The 20,728-nt window shown below is 38.1% G+C and overlaps 1 protein-coding gene across 1 annotated transcript in view; it reads left to right on the top strand.

The window, feature by feature from the left end:
• Positions 1-19,439, top strand: part of LOC104461560 (WD repeat-containing protein 70-like) — a gene marked incomplete at its 5' end in the record, with an annotated part of 39,747 nt that extends 20,308 nt beyond the window's left edge. Inside the window, 5 exons of the mRNA XM_010073193.1 lie at positions 5,548-5,648; positions 7,077-7,156; positions 9,975-10,091; positions 10,475-10,637; positions 18,971-19,439. Coding sequence (XP_010071495.1) covers positions 5,548-5,648; positions 7,077-7,156; positions 9,975-10,091; positions 10,475-10,637; positions 18,971-19,055 — 546 coding nt within the window. The remainder of the gene's footprint in view (positions 1-5,547; positions 5,649-7,076; positions 7,157-9,974; positions 10,092-10,474; positions 10,638-18,970) is intronic.
• Positions 19,440-20,728: the final 1,289 nt, after the last annotated feature.

Here is a 20,728-nt window from a genome sequence, read left to right as displayed (position 1 = left end):
GGGCTGTGGCGCCGCCCCGATGAGGACAGGCTGATAGAGTTGGGGTTGTTCAGCCTGGAGAAGAGAAGGCTCCAAGGAGACCTAATAGCAGCCTTCCAGTACCTGAAGGGGGCTACAGGAGAGATGGGGAGGCACTCTTTATCAGGGAGCGTAGTGAGAGGAGGAGAGGTAACGGTTATAAGATGAAAGAGGACAGACTTGGGTTAGATATTAGGAAGAAATTTTTCACTGTGGGCATGTTGAGGCACTGGAACAGGTTGCCCAGAGAAGCTGTGGATGCCCCATCCCTGGAGGTGTTCAAGGCCAGGCTGGATGAGGCTTTGAGCAACCTGGTCTAGTGGAAGGTGTCCCTGCCCATGGCAGGGGGGTTGGAACTAGATGTTCTGTAAGGTCCTTTACAACTGTAACTATTCTATGATTCTCATTTAGAGGCACTGCTGTTTAATCCCACCAAAGCCCTGTTAAAGGCATAGTGCCAGCAAAGCCATGTGTGTAGTGGCCTAGTGAGCTAACCCGTATGGAGGATAACCTGACAGAAAAATTATTTGCTGTAGTATACTATTTACCTGCAGCAGCAGCTCTACTCATATGATACAAAGGGAAGCACACACATGAGAACAGACTGTTAGGGGTGAGACTATTTATGCACCACCCCAGAATTGCACATGAGCTGGGACCGTACACGTCTCAGACGAATGCAAGTAGAACAGCACACTAGGGAAAAGTTGTATCACCACCTTTGTCTACAGCCTTTCTGTGTATTTGAGTTTTATGGTTTAAGATTACCACATATTATTAAGCTTTTAAGTTACTATAGATAAAATTTTCTAAAACTGAAGTCTATTTTAAAAGAATTGGGAGTCTGAAGTAAGTATAGTGCCAAGTTTAAAAATAAAGTAAAAATTACGTATTGTCAATGTAATTCATATTTTCTATTTCAAATAATAGCAAATAATTATGAAGGCCTACTATCAATAAACCCCACTGAATCTGTTCTAATCTCTTTTACAGTGACAATGAAGAAGGTAAATTTGGAGTCTTTCGGTTAACATTTGTAATATTTTCCCTGCCTGACTTCACAAAAATATTTTCACAATCTTTTTCCAGTATTTCGCAGTGCAGGCTACTGTGTTTGTATATGCAGTAGACATTGACAAAGGCTTTTCAGATTGATTTCATCTGAAGAACTTAATGCTTTTGCAACAGCAGAAGTACCAAACAGCTTTTAAATAATTCCTAGTAACTGTCTTTTGTAGGTGCTGTATTTTCAGATCTTATGGTCACAAAGCTGGCCTCATTAGTTCCATGGATAAAATTATTTTCAGGATTTTTATGATAGGCTTCCAGGACTTCATGCTCCGAAGATATACCATCCAAAACATCCAGCCATTACAGAAATCTTTTTTTTCAAATGTTGAAGATGTTTATGTGATGATACATTCTGCATTTTATCAGTCTTACTTGTTATAAGACCTTATTTTCCATTTGCAAAGCTGAGATATGACCTGCAATTTTTTGGATTTCAGAGTCTACATAGATTTGTCTTGTTTCAGCTTTAAATGTTACAAGAAACAGGTTAAGTCTTTCTGTGTTGAATGTTTGAATCTCGAATTAGCTAAGTGAAGTTTTTTGTTGTTGTTCTGGTGTTTGTAACACTCTGAGTCTTGAAGCTGTCATCCACAGGATTTCCTTACAGGCAGTACTTAATGTTTAAGTCAAGCCTTCTGTGATAGGTTTCCATGAAGCAATGTTATGCAATTTAATTCCCTGCTCTTTTACTTCTCTTACCAAGCATGAAACCACCTTGGTAAGTGGAGTGAGAGCTTGAAGTTTGCTTTTAACTGCTGAGGTTATTGCTTTTAACTGCTGAGGTTATTGCTTCCAGCCTGAGATCTTGTCTCAGGGCAATTAGAACTGAAGTACCACCTTGCTTGTGTTGGGTTCAGTTGCAGGGCACAACCTTAAAACGAAACAAGTTATTCTTAAAAAGTGATTTGGGAATGGCAAATCCCCTTTCCATCTCAGAGAAACAGAAAGTGGCAGCAAGAAGCCAGTGGGCATTTACATAAGGTAAAAAGCATTGGCAGCAGATTGAGGGAGGCCACTATTCCTCTCAGTCCTGCTGAGACACATCTGTAGTGCTGGATCCAGTTCTGAGCTGCCAGTGCAAAAGAGAGATTAACCAATTTAGAGTGAATCCAGTGAAGGACTGCAAAAGTGATTGAAGGCTTGGAGTGTCTGGCACAGAAGGAAAGGCTGAGAGAGCTAGGACCACTCAGCCTGGAGAAGAGAAGGCTCGTGGGAGATTTCATGTATAAATACTTGAAGGAGGACAGGAGGATGAAGCAGATAAAGCAATGCTCAGTGGTTCCCAGTGACAGGACAAGAGGCAATAGGCACAAAATTATTACAGGAAATTCCACTTAAACATCAGAAAATGGTTTGAGATTTGCTGATTGGTTTTTTGGGGTTTTTTGTTTTTTATGGTAGGGGTGGTCATGCATTGAAACAGGTTGTCCGGAGAGGCTGTAGTCTCCATCCTTGGAAATATTCAAAGCCAAACTGGACAATGTCCTGAGCTACCTGTAGTAGTTGACCATTCTTGGAGCAGGCCATGGCCATGCTCTTGTCTAACCACAACCATTCTGTAATTGTGTAAAATACAGTATCAGGTAGGTGGGCATCCACCTAGGTGCACAAGTAGACCAGGCCCGGAAAACACTTCTTTTCCTGCTGTTAACACACTTATTTGCCTGGAGAGCTGGGAGGTAGGACCTTCTTCGGGCTGGAATTTGATGTTTAGCATTTCCAGTGATAAAGATGTCTACCTGATCCTCCAAGTGTAAACAGTAGCAAAGTTAGAGGCATCAAAGGATGCCTCTTCAATAATTATTTTTGTATTATAAAGGTTCCCCTTCCTCCCTCTACTCCCATTGTAGACCTAGTCTACAGCGATCCCTTTGCTGTATAGTTGTTTAGAATTTTTACTTCTTTAGGATTGTATGATTGGGAAAAAATTATTTGGATTTAGTTCAGGAATTAAATATTTTGGTCTTTTTAAAGCATTGCCCCTTTCTAAAATAATCTGACAATTTGCATGACTACTTTTTATTATTTCTAATAAAGTGGGTTTATATGCCTGTGGGTTAATAAAATTACTTGCATGCTCAGAGCTTGAATTTGTTTAGTTTTTAACAAATTATGTTCAGGGGACGTTTTCCAGCTTCAGAAGACTTATAGGGCTGCATTTAATGGCAGTTTCTTTTGTCTTCTCTGGAGCACGGTGGTTAAAACCACGTGCCATGGTGGTTTTAAGTGTGCTGTGCATGTTTGACAAGTCAGAAACTTAGCAATCCCCATCAGTGTTGAGCCACACTGTTTCAGGCTTTGTTTTTGTTGGCTGGTATCCAGTACCATGCTATAAAACACATTTACTTGACAGTAGAAAGTGGAGAACCACATTAAGTATGAAGTTTAAAAAGGCTGGCTAAACACATACAATAAATATTAATAAAATAAAAAGCCACCCACCTTTGACCTTCAATAGTTGTTAATAGATTTGTGTGTTTTAGAGTTACCGTAGCATTTTGAGCATTACCTAACAGCTTGTAAGAATCACCTATTTAAAACAAACAACTGATTAACAAGCCTGTATTGGTTATTTTGGCCGCTTTTGTCAGGGATCATGTACATAATACATTATCAGAATTCTACTTTGTACTTCAGAGTTCCGTGTATAAAGATTGTTGCCCTTTAGTTGTCGCATAATAAATAAGCCAGGTTTATTTGTACCTCTAAGTAAATGGGAAGGTATAATGTTGTATGTGTATCTATGTAGAAGAAGGATGTTTTACAGAGGAGCTTTGTAAAGAATGGTCAGTTGATTCAGTAAACTCCTCTCACACTCATTTTTTCTTGTTAAACAAGGACACAAGTCAGAAAAACAGCTCAGAAGAGAGGAAAATGAAGTTCTGATTCATGATGGCTGAATGTGCCATCAAGTAACGGTTACTTAGGAAGACAAACACCATTGCTCCAAATGTATCCCCCTTGCTTCTTCTTCCCCCAGCTTTATACGTTGAGCATGACATCATATGGTATGAAATATCCCCTTGGTCAGCTGGGGTCAGCTGTCCCAGCCGTGTCACCTCCCCACTTCTTGCACACCCCCAGCCCACTCGCTGGTGGGGTGTTGTGAGAAGCAGGAAAGCCCTTGGCTCTGTGTAAGCACTGATCAGCAGTAACTAAAACGTCCCTGTGTTATCAACACTGTTTCCAGCATGAATCCAAACCATAGCTCTATACTGGCTACTATGAAGAAAATTAACTCTATCCCAGCCAAAACCAGTGCAGCAGTATTTCTCTTATTAAAACATTACTGGTTCCCATTTTGTGAATTCCATGTGCTGTGTTATGTTAAAGAAAAAAAATAGATATATAGATAGGTACTTTAATGATAGATGGATGATACTGGTTGAATATTGAATTATTAATTCACTTTGAGAAGACCCTATTCCTGGTTTCTGAGAAAGAAGTAGTAAGGTTGGGGGGGAAAAAAAGGGCTAGGAAAATGAGCATTACTCAGTGAAATACTAACAGGATGATGCATCCTGCTAGCTCTGGATACATTTATTGCATAGGTAACACAAACACTGTTAAGAGCTGTCTTCAGTCTTTGACAGTATCACTTTAAAAAGTTACTATCACTCAAAGCCAGATAACTTCTTTTTCTCCAGTTAGTCAGATGCACATACAGGCTTTTTGTCTGTGTTAAGATGTGTTGTCTTTCATGGTAGATTGTGCCCGATGCTTTGGCTCTCTCAAGTCAGAAGCTTGAGTCTTACAGAGTTTCCGTGGCGGTGTGCTGAATCAGACTGAATACAGTAATCATATGGAGGTTCAAAGTCACACGGAGAGCCACACTGTGTGTATAAAAGAACAATATTCCTAGTGTCTGAAGCTGAGTTTCTGTGCTGACCAGAAGGGTGACAGAGCTATGAGACATTGGCTTCAAATAGGAAGTTCTTCTGGGTGTTGAAGGAAAGAAAGAACCAGGAGTGAAAGTCAGCTGCTCTTCCGTTTCTGCAGTCAGTGCGTGAAAGTCCAGCACTGTGTGAGGAGAAAGGAAAAATAGATAAAGTAAGGAACAGGGTGGAAGAGTTAAGTTAAAATGCAAAAGTCATGAAGGCCTGCATTTCTGTATCTGAAGCACTTCATTGTTCCTCTTCAAATCCCCCTTTAACTTTCCATTTGCGTTATGCCCACAAAGACCCTGGAGCAGTTAGCCTGTAGGCTAACCACTGGTTGTCACACTGCCACCAATTTGTGCTTCCTTCTCCACCTACATTCATGTGTTGTCACTCCTTTTACGTTGTCGTCTGCACAGGAGAGGAACTTCTGTTAGTTCAAATATTCACACATTCATTTGTGTGCTTAAGCTTGTTCCTGCTACAGTGTGAATTTGATCCACTATTTGACAATATGAATATTAATTTGAAGATCAGGATGCATGACCAACTAACTATCTAATATGTTGCTTTATTTCAGAGTGTTGTGCGTTGCCTTTGGCATCCCAAGCTGAACCAGATAATGGTTGGTACAGGAAATGGTTTGGCCAAAGTGTACTATGATCCTGTCAAAAGCCAGAGGTACGTAATCATGATTAATGATTAAGAACATTATTTTTTTCTCAGACTTAATCTGATTTTGCGGTTCTGTGATTATACTAAGATATGAGAAAAACTGGCTTAGTAACATTTGTTTTGCAGCTTTACTTATTTAGTAACAACAGAGAAAAAAGTAAACCAGTTTGTTTCTGAAAAGCAGCACATTTTCCTCTGGGCTTTTCATGGTGCAGTATGCTGCCTCTTCTACCTGAATTTACAAACACTTTATAATTGTGTGAAATCTGCAGTAAAAATAAGTAACCTTTCATTTGATCTCTTTGAGGTTGTTGATGTGGTGTTACTGAAAGGATATTTATTGTGTTTAGTCATATTTTTGATGTTTTTTTCTGAGGTAAAAATCTTGATTAGAAGCCTTAGCTTAAATTTCAGTGTGAAGTAATACTGGAAGACCCAATTTGAGGAGGGCCAAAGCAAGGAAGTACGTTCCCATCTTTCTGCTACTCTTCTCCCCCACCCACACCTGCCACATGTGGATTTTGCCTGTGCATCAGAAGATGACTTCTCAACCTGGAATGAAAAGAAGAGGACTTAACTAGTCTATAAATACTTTTTTTTGCAACTAATTTGCTTTTACTGTCTGGATTGGGTGAAGAACTGGGGCATGCTTCCTTCCTGTTAGCAGGAGGGAAATGTAAACTTCATCTATACTGAGTGATATAAATAAGATGTTCTTCCCCTATACGTGCTCATCTTTGCTTCACTGGCATCCAAAAACAGACTGTGCTACAGTTTACAGTTTCCAGTTACTTACTGTGACCTGGACTCTTGGATGTGAAGATAAACTCTGGTTGACAAGATTATCAGAAATAAGTTTTATTTTTCTGGTCTTCGTCAATTTAGAGAATAAGAGCGTTGGTCATCATTCTTTGGATCCCTCTCCAGAGGGCAGCCTCAGTCTCCTAGGCACAGACCACAAGAGCCCTAGCTCAGTTTTGTGCCCAGTTTGTTTCCTGGTACTTCTAGTGAGGAGGAAAATACAACCAGCTTAAATCAGTCTTCCTGCAGCCAGGTTTATGCAGGCTATCCTGCTGCAGTGTTACAGACACCTCTGGTTAGACAGCTGTCACCTCTGCTGCTTAGGAAGAGTACTAGGAGCAGATCATTGCCCATGTTTGGAGAGGAGCACTTTCAATGTGCACGCTGTAAGTACTGTGGACAAATGAAGTGTGAAATGAATCTTCCACCCTGATTTCCTCATGGCATATAAACTGCTCTGTAACAGAAACACTGATCTCTCTAACTTCTTTCACATGTGCATGGACAGGCAAAGATACACACTTCCATGAATATTTTAAGTGCTATGTAATTTTTTGAGACTATGTCTTGAATAAAAAATGGTTTCTGTTTGATATAAATAGACCAACTGAATTGCTGTATGTTTCCTCCTAGGGGAGCAAAATTATGTGTGGTCAAAACGAAGCGAAAAGAGAGGCAAGCAGAGACTCTTACACAGGATTACATTATAACACGTAAGGAATTTAAACGTATCTTTATAGCAGCGTCCTTAGCTCTTTCTCAGGTTTGAAATTATTTGCAGATCATTTAGCTTTATATGTTCCCTGCTGAAAAGGTGCAGTCTTTTATTAAGTATTGATTCTTAGTGTGAGATGTTAGTGCTTCATACAAGTTTTTTTCTGTAGCCCTGCACAACCAGAAAGTTACATATTTTGTACGCTCTGTAAAGTTGTTAATCATGGTTGTTTTTAGATTCTGATGCACCTGAAAGCCTAAAAGGACAACTGCTTTAAAAAAAAAAAAATCCCTCCCTGCACCCCTTGAACCTCCAAAATTTTAGAGCTCTCTTAAATCTTCAGTCTTGCATAACTAAATTGGTAAGTGTAGATGGGTTTAGGAGGTGTTTTGCCACTTGGAATCATTGTACCAGTGGCAAAATCAGAGACATTAGAGATAAGTCTTGAACAAATTCCAAGTGATTTTTCAAAATTTAGAACTTGCCCAGAGTTATATGGGGTCTTACATAGCTTAAATATTTCTCTGGCCTCAGGATTATACTTAGTAACTAAGACCTTATGTTCATATTAAGGCTCACTGATGCATAATAAATACTAATCATTGCTACTGTAAAATGGTTACTGATCTGCCTTTTCCCAAGGGCAAATTTTACAAGGGGTCAGGGGGATTGACTAAGAGATTTTGTCCCTCCTCATTAGCATTGCCCTATGTAGTGTTTCCTCATGTGAAATGAAAACAGTCACACAGTTGTGCTGTCCTGCTTCTCTTCATCCTGTTCCAGTTCCACAGTGTTTGGATTCCGCTCTGTTCTCCAGTAGTCTTGGTCTTAGAAATAGCAAAAACCATTTCTATAGAACAAAGTAGTTGTTTGTCAGCATAATAAACAAAAAGAAAGTTTAGAATAGGAATCTCTGGGCAGTCTTGGTAACCAGGACCATATTGAAGTGCTTTGGTTCTGTGTTCCTATCTCAGGTAATTTCCAGCCACAGCTGTGTCCTGCTTACCTCATGCTTACCTCACTGCTGCAGATGTCCAGTTCCAGTTTTTGGGTAGCAGTGGGTAAAGTAGGAGGTGGCAAAGATCAAGGATATTTTTCTCCTTTGGGTGCTCTTCTCAATCCATCCTTACTACAGCCTTGGCTGTATCAGCACATGGTCTATTATTTAAATACTGTGTATGCGCTGTTTTTAGTGTTTATACTGTAAAGAGGAACTGCAACAGAACTTTTCTATTCAATGGTATTTATAAATGCCATTCAAAGATTTAGGTCCCGATTATGCAAAGTCTTGGAATATTATTACTGAGTTTTAGCTGTTTAACTGTTTTGTCCACATCATCTTGAGACTAAATGAGGATACTTCTATATAAAGCAATGCAGAAAAAATGTTGTAAAGATTTGCTTTGCAAACTTTTAACTTTATTGAATAGTCTGGAAATTCTTGAGAGGTTTTATGTCTCTCTTTCAAGCTTACAGAAAGAACTGTAAAGAACTGAAGATCCCAGAAGTCATTTTGCAAAGTGAACCGACCCCGTTTTCCTTCTTCTCCTATTTTTTTCTCCTTTTTTTTTTCCCCCTCTGGTTTTCTGGCTGCTCTTTAATCTCAGGATTGCCTGTAATGGCTACTTAAAATGTAGGAATGTTGTTTTGAGGGAGTAGGTGTTACTTTTAAAACACAGGAACAGGCAGTTTGGGTTTCCCTAGGCAACCTTGACTCTACAAATGGCAAAAGCTTAGGTCTGTGCCTTGGTCACCTCAGATGCTTTATGCAAACTGATCAAGCTTAGTGCTTGTCAGCAAATTGTTCCAGGCATTTCATACTGCATGAAATGTGCAAAAATAAAAGCTAAACGTTTATTTCCAAAGATCTACTGTGTCACCTGGCAGTGACTTTACTCAGTCTAAGAAATTGAGCAGGCTTCCAGCAATAAGCTGAAAAATCAAACTGGTAGGTTCCTGGATGCTGCCTTCCACTTTGTATTCAATAAGAGCTGGTGGCCCAAAACTTAATATTTGTTTGGTTGTTTTTTGCCTTTGTTGAGTCTTTTAACCCCAACACAATTTTGCATATTTTGGGAAACGTTAGCAATTAGCACACCTGAATGTGAGAACTAGACCTCACCACAAGAAAACCTTGTCCCTTAACATGGTGTTTCTCTGTTGCTGACAAATGTGTCTCTTGTCTGAGCAGACTGAAACCACTACTGTAATTGAAGATACTGTAGCAGGTTTATGAGGAAATAGAAGTTTTAAGTCCTGATAATTGAGCCAGATTGTTTCAGTTATGAGTATTCTTCCAACCTTGCTTAATCTCTCAATTTAAGAAAAAACATGACTGTGACTTCATTTACAGAAACATTACATTTTTGATCACTAAGGGGATTCCACCCCTCTCTGTTTCAGATCCAAGAAGGCATCTGGGGTTTTTTTTATGCTCTCAGACTATTAGAAAGCTGTAGAAATACAGAAAGTTCAGAAAAGAGCAACCGGTTGGTCACAATGCTATGGTTGAGAACTGAATGACAGAGGAATAAACTAAATATGCATAGACTATGCAAACAATATTTCAGATGAAAGGCTCCTGCCTGAAGGAACTCTGGAAATCTGGCTACTTTAATCTTCGAAAAATTCAGCAGAAAGAAGCCTTCTAAAATACACCTCGGTAAATCACTGCTTGGATAGAGAAGAACTGGGAGGCTGCTTCTGCCACCTTTTCTATTGCAAGAAAGAATCCCAGCCTTTGTATTTGTAATTAAAACCTTAAAAATAAAATTTAATTTCTAACATTCATTTTTCTCCAAACTGTGTCTCTTCAGCCCATGCGCTTCCAATGTTCCGTGAACCACGACAGCGAAGCACGAGGAAACAGCTGGAGAAGGATAGACTAGACCCTGTGAAGTCTCACAAACCTGAACCTCCAGTAGCAGGACCAGGTAATGCAGACATAATAACTTCTGTCATATGCCAAAGGGACCATCATACTTGGTTTCTACATTCATTCAGATCTGCATTTAAACTTTTTTGGGTGGCAGCTCTGCTATATATGTATGGGCAGTGTCGAGCTCTGTAAGACATTGGTCTTTTGGAATGCTTGCCTGGAATAAATTAATAATTGCAATGACTTAACTTTAAGTCATATAATCAGTAAAATATTTCTGTTAGTGCAGCCCTAAATTAGACTCTTCCTATAGTATTAAATAACTTCTTTGTATCAGATCAACGTTACAGACATAATACAACATTTTTCTGCTTATTTCTTAAATTTTTTTTCTAACATACTCCTTCTTTTTCTTCTTTTTTTTTTTTTTTGCTACAGGTCGCGGTGGGCGTGTTGGAACTCATGGAGGTACCTTGTCATCATATATAGTCAAGAATATTGCACTGGATAAGACAGATGATAGCAACCCTCGAGAGGCTATTTTACGTCATGCAAAGGAAGCGGAGGAGAATCCATACTGGGTTGCTCCAGCATATGCGAAGTAAGGAAACAATTAAAAATACACGTAATATTTCTGGAGGCCAGTGGGAGTTTGGTAAAAATAGAAGACACACATTTTGAATGGTATACTTTGCCTTTTCTGGATTGCTGCCGTGAATATGTAAACCAAGAATAAGTCATACTCTTTTTATGAAGATAAGATTTTCCAGGAGGTTAAATTGTTGAAATTTGTCATTTCCATTTTTAGAATGTACCTATCAGTGCTAGAAAATATTTTTAAAGCTTTCTAAGTTCTGAGGAGACCTTAAAGCAGCCTTCCAATACTTCAAGGGGGCCTACAGGGAGAGATGGGGAGGCACTCTTTATCGGGGAGTGTGGTGATAGGATGAAGGGTAATAGTTTTAGGCTGAAAAAGGGTAGATCTAGATTAGACATATGGAAGAAATTTTTTACTGTGAGGGTGGTAAGGCACTGGAACAGGTTGCCCAGAGAAGTTGTGGATGCCCCATTCCTGGAGGTTTTCAACGCCAGTTTGGATGAGGCTTTGAGCAACCTGGTCTAGAGGAAGGTTGGAACTAGGTGATTTTTAAGGTCCCTTCCAACCCAAACCATTCTATGATTCTGTGGTTCTAAGTTGATTAGAATTGAGAGTCTTCTCCAAATCAATGTCTGAAATTGTAATATACCTTTTAATAAGTTACTGTCCCATTGACAGACTAGGATGATAAGGTGCCCTCTGTTTCTGACTGATTCTTAGGTTAAACCTTCAAAATATTTACTTGGTGTTATAACGGCATATTTTAGATGATTTCTTGAATGTCAGTTTTTATTTGAATTTTTCCTATATAAGGAGCTGAGTACCTGCTTGAATTAACTTGGTGTTGAATGTATAGACATATTAAAAATTGCACCGATAAAATCTCCTCCCAAAAGTTCAACATAAAGGAATAAGTGTTCAGTTGTTGTTACAGAAATTAAAGATCCTCATCAAGATTATGGTAATAAAATCTTGGTAATCCCACAGATGGTAATTTACTCAGTTTAAATTGTATGTGTGAGTGTGGTATTTGTGTGTATGTGTTACAGTGAAAATTGTGCAATGTCGCTTCTATTACGCTTTCTAACAAATTATTTTTTTTCTAAAAATAAATGCGGTTCAAACCATCACATAAATACACTCAGAAGAGTACTAAAATACATAATAAATAAATGCACTTCATGGTAATGAAGAAACTACCAGTTTAAAAATTACTAAAATTTTCACATTTTGTTATTATCATTGACGGTTTTGTTACACAAAATAATCCATCTATATAAGTAGTATTTTCAAAATCCATAAGGAAAGGGTTTGGAAGAGATGAAATAGTCTGCACTAGCAGGCAGAGCCAATAACAAACTTTTTTCTTGTTTGCAGCCCAGTATTTTGTCTCCTAGGCATAAGATCAGTTAGTACTTTACTGACTGTACTTTCTTTATTAGTTTTGTTAGCTCTTCAGTGAAACAATAACCACCTCTTTCCAAAAACTCAAAATATATTAAGTATCATAGCTGTTTCTAGGATTGACTCTTGTTTTCTGACTTGACCCACGTGTTCACAAAGATAACTGAAGCAGCTTGAGAATGTCAGTGACCCTGCCTGGCTTTCACTGGGTAGATAACGATGGCATACTGGTAGTTAATAAGTATGGTATTTGATGCTGTACACCACATCAATGCATTATACAATATCACCTTTGGTACAAAAGGAATATTTGAAAGCCTGGTTCTGTTGTTCTAATGAATATACTAGATTTTGAGAGTTCACATTTGCTAGAGATGAAATCTACTTTGAATGTATAGGCATCTAGTTTTATTTGAGATACGCAACTATCCATTCTCAAAAGTAAGTACCATCACACATTCCTTCAGGTAGATAAATACCTCAGTATATTTTTGGCTCAGTAATTACATTCACAGAATCACAGAATCACAGAATGTTAGAGATTGGAAGGGACCTCGAAAGATCATCTAGTCCAATCCCCCTGCTGGAGCAGGAACACCTAGATCAGATCACACAGGAACGCATCCAGGCGGGCTTTGAATGTCTCCAGAGAAGGAGACTCCACAACCTCTCTGGGCAGCCTGTTCCAGTGTTCTGTCACCCTCACCGTGAAGAAGTTTTTTCTCATATTCAAGTGGAACCTCCTATGTTCGAGCTTGAACCCATTGCCCCTTGTCCTATCACTAGATGTCACAGAGAAGAGCCTGGCTCCATTGATCGTATATTAAGTTTCATCCCTGACACCTGCAATGTAGTAGACATGAAAGTTTTAAAACATGGCCGTATTAAAGAAGGCTTACTATGTGAGCTGGGTAGATCTCCTTACAGGTTCTTCTTAAAGATGTAGCTGCAGGGGAAGAAGAGAGCTGGCTGACAAGTGGGAGGATACAAGTCCAGACTGCTATTAACTTACACACCAGACGGTGATATGTATGTGGGGGAACTGGACTGCAGCCAACAGCATGCTGCCTTGATGGTTTTGTCAGCTGATAAATCTCATGCCAGTGAAACTGCCATAATCTTTACTTTAAAAGCTTGACTTTAAGATGTACTGTATGCATTTTAAATATACTGTTATCAATTATTTATTACAGACTAAGACACTGCAATGCAAAAACTTCCTTTGTAATTGTGTTATGTCCTTAATTTTCAGAAATGGAGGTCTGCATTAACAGCTGCAGACCAATGGCAGTCATAGGTTTCAGTAGCTGCTTGCCTGCACACACAGATAATGCAGAAAACTCTGTTAATTATATCCTAGATCTGACTTTGCAGGGCACGTACCTTTACCCTGTATATACAGCATCTTGCAGATGTTCTTACAGATGCATGTTTAATAAAATATACAAAGTACAAGTAATTTATATAAATTATCACATAGCACTGGATTGTAAGAGTGTCCGCAGTGGCCCTCTTAAAATCAGGAGTTCATAATAACGAGCCATATACAAACCTAGGGAAACTAGCTGGATAGCATAAAATATAGTATAGAGCTAGGAAAGGTGATATTCTGATACATACTTAAAATTCCATACTGTCTTGAGACCTAAAAAACATACATCCAGTATGTTTCATTTTTTTAAATAGTGCTTATTCTTTTTACTACCTTATTTCTCTGCTATCAGTTTTTCCACATTTCTTGTAGTAAATTTTCACTTAAATATGGTATAAAACTATCCACGTGACATATCTCTTGTTTTACAAGGCTTTTGTTTTTGCCTTGTCAACAGATGGTTATTCACTTACGGTTTTTCATTTTCCTTCTGCAGAAAATGCCTAAGGAAACCATAGTTACTTAGTTTTCTTCAGTGGTGGTTATTAAATAGTTTTAGACTGAGAAGACTAAGGAACACTCCTGTTCTGGTTGATTAGGGTTTTCATAACCGATTGTGATGACTGGGTTAGAGTTCATATGGTCCCTGATTCGTACCGATTAGGTCATTCTAAATCAGGTAACTATTTTCATGCTTTTAAAATTGTATTTTCACTTCAGTAATCCTTATAAGAAATACCTGTAACATGACTTTCACTGTTAGTTTACACACTGTATGTAAAAATATTTCCTTTTTGTTGGAGTTAAATGTGCCTAATTTATTCTTGAAGCCAAGCAGTCATTTGTGTTATTCATCGCTTGAAAATTTTTTCAAGTGTTTTATCATTACCCTTACCTTTCTGTTTCTCCCATAATTTGAGACAGAAAAGGAGGAGGAAGTACATAAGAGGCAAAAGGATGGGTGGAAAAACAGATGCTGCTGAAAAGGATACTGGGGGATGATAAGTACATGCTGAATCAGTAGATGACATGTCACAGAAGCCCAGTGTGAATATAAGTGTCGAAAAAGATAGAATAAAAACAGCAGAAAAGTCATAGTGGATGGGGATAAAGAAAAGATCTTGAGATTTTTCAGGAAAAAACTTGTTAAAGACCTTGACAAGAGCCATTCCAGTGGAGTGAAAGGAAGGGAAGGACAGATTGAAGATTTCAAGTCAAGAACTACAGGACAGGAACTTGAGGCATCAGTTGTAAATGTTTGAAAATTACATTCTTTGTGAGCTGTTTGTTTTAACCCAGCTGTACAGAGATACTATAATGACTTCAGATGTCCCTCTGAAGGATCGGCAGGAATTACTAAGCATTGTAGCTGAGGGCCTAATCAGGCCCAGATGTAGCTCTCTTCTGTATCATAGGGAAGGTGAGGGTGAAATTCCCCTACACACCAAGATACGCCAGACTTCTTAGAAAATACCTTTCAGATCAGTGCCCCTGTTTTGCTGTCTTTGTCATTGTTGTTTGTCACAGGCAAAAGCAAGAGCCTGTAGCTGTGTTGCCTTCACTGAACTTTTTCTCAATGGCAGTACCACTGCGTGTTAGTCATGTAGTGGCTCACCTATCATTAGTTGAAGAAGTAGGGCTGAACACTATGTTTTGTAAAAGTGATTTTGTGGGCACGTGCCGGTATATTTAAGCTAAATCTTTTTTGGAAACTGCTAATTTTGAGAGGGAAACCCCTGAGATTCAGGGAAGAGTGTGCTTTAAAGTCTTCTTTTTCCTTTGTTTCAGTGCAATATAAACACAAATTTCAAAAGTTACTGCAACATGAGTCACATGCTGTGATATGCAATTGTCTGCTGGTTTAGCTGTAGCAGTATTTTTTTTAGTTGCTAGTCTGTGAACCTCAGATGTCAATGAGCTACTTTTATTGTATATGTGAAAGGTAACTAAAAGAAACAACTCATAACCAGAGGGATTATAGTGACTCTAAAGCAGTCTGTGTGGCCCCAGGAAATTTTTTAGGGGTCTGCATGTCTTAATATGTTGAAAACCACTAAAAGAAAGAGAAGCATGCAATATGAATAAGTCATGTTAGTTTGTTTTCCTGTTTTTGTTTGCAGCCTGTTAGTGTAACCCACAATAGGAATGCATTTGTCAGTGTATGAGGTACTTGTTTCAGCTGACAGTCATGTGAAAACACAGGATCATAGAAGAATTTAGGTAGGAAGGGAGCTCTGGAGGACATCTAGTCCAACCTTCTGCTTGAAGCATGTTCACTTACAATCAGGTTGCTCAGGTCCAGTTAGATTCAGGTTGTTCAGGGACTTGCCTAGACGAGTTTGAATATCCTCAAAGATGGAGATTCCACACCACCTCTCTGGGCAGCCTGTCCCAGCAGTCAGGTTGGCAGGCATAGTATGCCCTTGTCAAATCCGTGCTGGCTTTTCCCTTCTTGTCCTTCATGTGCCTGGAAATGCCTTTTCTAGTCATTGAGAACCTCCCCCAATCACCACAACCTCTCAAAGATGATAGAGTGCCCTTGAAATGACACTGGCTAGCTCCCTCAGTGCCTTTGGATCCATCCCATCTGATCTCATGGATTTGTGTATGTCCAATAAGCTAAGCTACGTACTCCCTGTCTCTGTCTTCCTTCTTCTGTTGGTAATGTCTCACTCCCTTCAAAAGACTCTCTTTTTAGTGTAGGGGTCCTCAGAGACCTGAGGACATACCTTCTCAGGGAAAACAGCCAAAAAAAGCACCAAGTATCTTGAGGTTTTCCATATCCTACCATACCAGGTTACCTGCCCCACTTGAGCACATTTTCTTTAGCATTCCTTTGGCTGTCAGTGTAGCTGTAGAAGCTGTTACTGTTGCCTTTCACATTTCTTTCCAGTTTCAATTCCAGCTGACCTTTGGCTTTCCTAACTGTTCCTACATGTTCACGTGATGGTTCTGTTCCTCTTGGCTAAGGCTGTCCCTGATTCCTCTCTCTCTGCTTCCTTTTTGGGGTTTGGAGTTTATCTCAGTCAGGAGATCCCTGCACATCTGTAGTAGGGTTCTGCCAGACTTCACTTTCTGCACACGGGGTAGAATGTGGTTTGAGGAGATTGTTCTCAAAGATCAACCAGCTCTCCTGGGCTCCTTTGCCCTCCACGGCAGTGTCCCATGGGATCTGCCAAGCAAATCCCTAACAAACTGAAAGGAACCCTCAAAGTCAAGGATAAATAAAATTGAGAAAGTTGATGGGGAAAAAGAACACTGTTTTCCACATGTATTATTTAGTTCTCAGCAATGAAAATATTTTGAAGTAGTAAACCTGTTTTGATAATTTTTGTATAAATATTAATCATGCAGCAAACTCCTACTATACTAACAATCTCTAGTGCAGCTACTAAGCAGAACAATTTGTGTTTAAATTAAATGATCGCTGCTGATAACACTATAACAAAAACTGTTTTCTATGCTTATGCCTTTAAAATGGTCAGGCACATGAGGTGCCTCCGTTACTGCTGTGTAGCTTGTGGAGGTGGAACAGTTTACGTTTCAGCTGAGCTGAGGCTACAGCCATTTCATGCTAATTTTAAAAAATGAGATAGCAAACAGACTTGATTTCCTCTGTATGTTTTTTCTTTAGTTGGTTACTGCTAGATTATGCTACAGTTTCTTTTTTTTTTTCTCCTCCCAGACCACTGCCAGCTTTACTGGACTCAGACTATCATACTTACATTATCTGAAGTCTACAACTTTTCACTGTGCCACTCCCCTCCTGGAAGATACATAGGTTCTGCTGCTTGTTTCACAAATTATAAGTCATTCTTCTTGGTTGAAAGTTTCTAACCAAAATTATGACAGTTGCAGGGTTTCTGGTCAGAAATGATAGGTTTGCACTTGATTAGTTGTGCTTTACTAACAGCTTTCTCAATACTGACCTGATGCGAACCTATATGACATTTAGATACCTGTCATCTAATGTGAGGAAAGGAAGGTACAGTGCTAAAAAGGGCTAAATAAACTTTCATCAATGCATTTTGAAAAAAGAGAATGTTCCATACATTCCACTTCTTCAGCAGATAACAAAATCCAGTATTTCAGACAAGAAAGCCTTCATCCGTGCTATCTGTTTTGGATTGAATGTTGATTTTTATTTGTTTAAATCCTCCTTCAGTGATCGGTTAAATAGAGTTTATGAAACTATTTTCTAATGGCATTTTTAAATCGGAAAGTTTTTTTAAATCTTAGTTCTGCTTTCCATGGAGAGTAGTGTAGGTCCTCATCTGGGTACAAAGTCTGCTCAGGTGTAATGAGATTTACAGCCTGCACCCAAGGATCTTGTGCCAATAGAGTCCTGCAGCAGGACCATCTCTGGAATGTCTAAGTGTACTCCTTACCTCCCTGGAAAGTTTGGAGGATGGAGGAGGAGGAGGCAGGCCAATAGAAAGATCCTGTATATAAGGGAAGTTGTCTTTGACTAGTTCTTGTGACTTTAAATCTATTTTATGCCACATATTTAACAAGTGGAGAATCCTGCTCTTTAGTAGCTGATGGCTTACTATTACTTTTTGAAGCCAGTGGCAACATTGAATTATGCCTGTTGTGTTAAGTAAGGCAGACACAATTTTGTTAAGGTTTATGCATTTTGTAGAGTCTGCCAAATAACAGTTGTTGCAATAATAGCGCTTCACATCCTTACACTGCTGTAAAAACATTAGTTAATACATTAATGAGATTATGACTGCCTTGGCTGAGTTTTATACTTTGTTGTATATGTTGTAGTGAGAAGTCAAGCACAGCCAGCATCAGAAATCTAGTAGTTTCAGCTCTGCAGTGATTGGGTTGAGAATTAGGTTGGAAAAGGGGACCATGCAGTGACTAAAGTGTAAAACAGGGGAACTGAATGTCCAAACAGTTTATTGAAATGCTACTTGATACTGTGTTCGTTTAAAAAGTAATCAATAATTATTTTTATAAAGTTTAAGTGTTATTTAAAATACAAGTAAACAGTGGAGGAATAGATACCATCAAGCTTGACTGTAGGATACACTGTGTTCTCATATGAAGATCATTAGTTTTTTTATGTTACAGTAGTGTTGGATAAAGTCTCTGGAGGAGAAGCTGGTTTTTTCATCCATAGTCTATACAAGAAACTTGGCTTAGCTGTTCTGTTTTCACTTACTGGCTGCTGTCATACTACAGTGTATCGAAATGGGGGTTTCTTTTTTAAATATAATGGAATGAGGAGACCTGGTTCCCTTTTTCTAGCATTGTATTGTTCCTAGCATTGATTTGTTCCTCTCCTATCTCAATTTTATTCATGGAATACACAGATGATGATTGCAAGCTGATTATCCAATAATACTTGAAAAGGATATGTGTGGGTTATGCTTATTCTTTGTCTGAGAGCTGCAAGTTTCTTCAGTTCTTAGATTAGTTGATAGGTTTATGTTGAAAATTAAAAACAGGCAAGTCTAAAATGTTATTTTCTTTCTAGTGCATGTCTAATATAGTTGTTAATAAAGAATTGTAGTCTGACCATTATTTTAATCTTTTTAATGTTTTCTAGAACACAGCCAAAAACCGTTTTTGCAGAAGTGGAACCAGAAGATGATGAAACAGACAAGCCAGAGTGGAAAAAACGTAAAATTTGAAAAATTTGGTTTAAAAAGTAATTTTAGAGCATTGAAACAAATTGCAGTACTTATTTCTTTATTTTGGGTAGTGGATCAAAATTTGAAAACAAAAATTACTTCAATTCATAAAACTTGCTGCAGTGTAAAAAGGGATTGTTGTAATACACTGGATTGTAATCTCACATCTGAATTTTGTAATAAGGAATTAATTATTTTGTGCAAATAACTCCTCTCTGCGTCAGTTACTTAGCTTTGTGTTTTAAATGAAAAATATTTCTTTATAAATAAAACTCCAGTGAATTCATTATAATGCCAAATGTTGTTTTAATTACTGCCACCTTTACAAATGCTGTGTCATGACAGTGTTCAATTATTTTAAATATATATAATAGTTTCTCAGACTCCTTTTTATTTTTTCTAGTTAAGATCTAACAAATGACCCCCAAAGTATAACAAAGTATACAAAGTTTACACTCTTGTGTAGGTTAATTAATGCGGAATAATCCAGTTTAGTTCATTTGTGTGTTGACACAGGTTCCAATTTAGTTGAGGCTTTTGTGTGAATTTTAGAAAACTTATTTTTTAGTGTCTGTCCTTATTTGAATGATGTTCCTTTTATGTAGGTGTAGTATTTTATACAGCTTTAATTTTTCAACAATGTGAAATTGGATTGGACAGTTGTATATTTTGTTTTAATAAAAATAAGATGTTTATTGCCTACTTGATCCAGAATTTTGTTCAGGCTTCCTATCCTTATTAGTTTGTATTGATAAGTGTTAGGATAGGGCTGTGAATTTATTTCCTAGTCTTTGTATCTGTTGGCTTTGTATGGCCTGAATTGTATATGTCCTGCCTTACACTCTCTGGAGACTGATACTGTCCTTTATAAAGTGGCTTCTTAAATATTGAAAGTTTCAGTGTTCAACACAAAATTGCAATTCTGAATGTCATAAAGTGAAGGACAGATTTAATGTCTGTTAGAGAAGGAGAAAGGAACCTAGGTTGTTTTAGGCATTTACATTGTGATTGTAATAATATACACTATAGCAAGCACTCTGCATTTCCACAAAGAGTAGAGAATAGTAGACATCATAAACAATCAGGCTTTCTTAATTATGAATAGATTCTGAAGGCATATTTTAAGGCTATATTTAGCACTTAATCACCTTCCTAACCTCAAGTGTGTGGTCCTGATAGTCAGCAGAACTTAGATTATTTTTTTTTTAATCATTGTTCTGCATCACTATTTCGTTATATGATATCCTTTTCCAAGCTTATCTTTCTTTTTCAATTATCATTTTTATACTTAAGGTAAAAGTAAGCCTGACTATGATCATTATGTGTATCATTAATGTAACATTCCCATGACAAAATATTTCCACTGCTTTCAGTCAGTGTTGTCTTTTGATAAGACTGGAACCTCACTAAATGAACCATAGCTTGTCTTTGTCGCTTGTAAAAATGTTCTAGTAAGTACTTATGTAGAAAGGCAAATCAATGCTTAATTTACAAGTGCAACTGTAATATGTAGAGTGAAGGACTTAATATCTAGGTGGACAATAAATGGAGGAGAAAAAGAAGTACCAGAGGAACAGCAGCAGTTGTTAACAAGACTTTCTAAAGACCTCCCTATGCAATTCCCCCCTCAGCAAATAAACATAAGCATAGCTACATTTAAGGCTATTTTTTGT

The sequence above is a fragment of the Pterocles gutturalis genome, unplaced genomic scaffold, assembly GCF_000699245.1.
Source record: "Pterocles gutturalis isolate BGI_N339 unplaced genomic scaffold, ASM69924v1 scaffold5492, whole genome shotgun sequence".
NCBI classification, from domain to species: domain Eukaryota; kingdom Metazoa; phylum Chordata; class Aves; order Pterocliformes; family Pteroclidae; genus Pterocles; species Pterocles gutturalis.
This window is presented reverse-complemented; position numbering and strand designations above follow the sequence as displayed.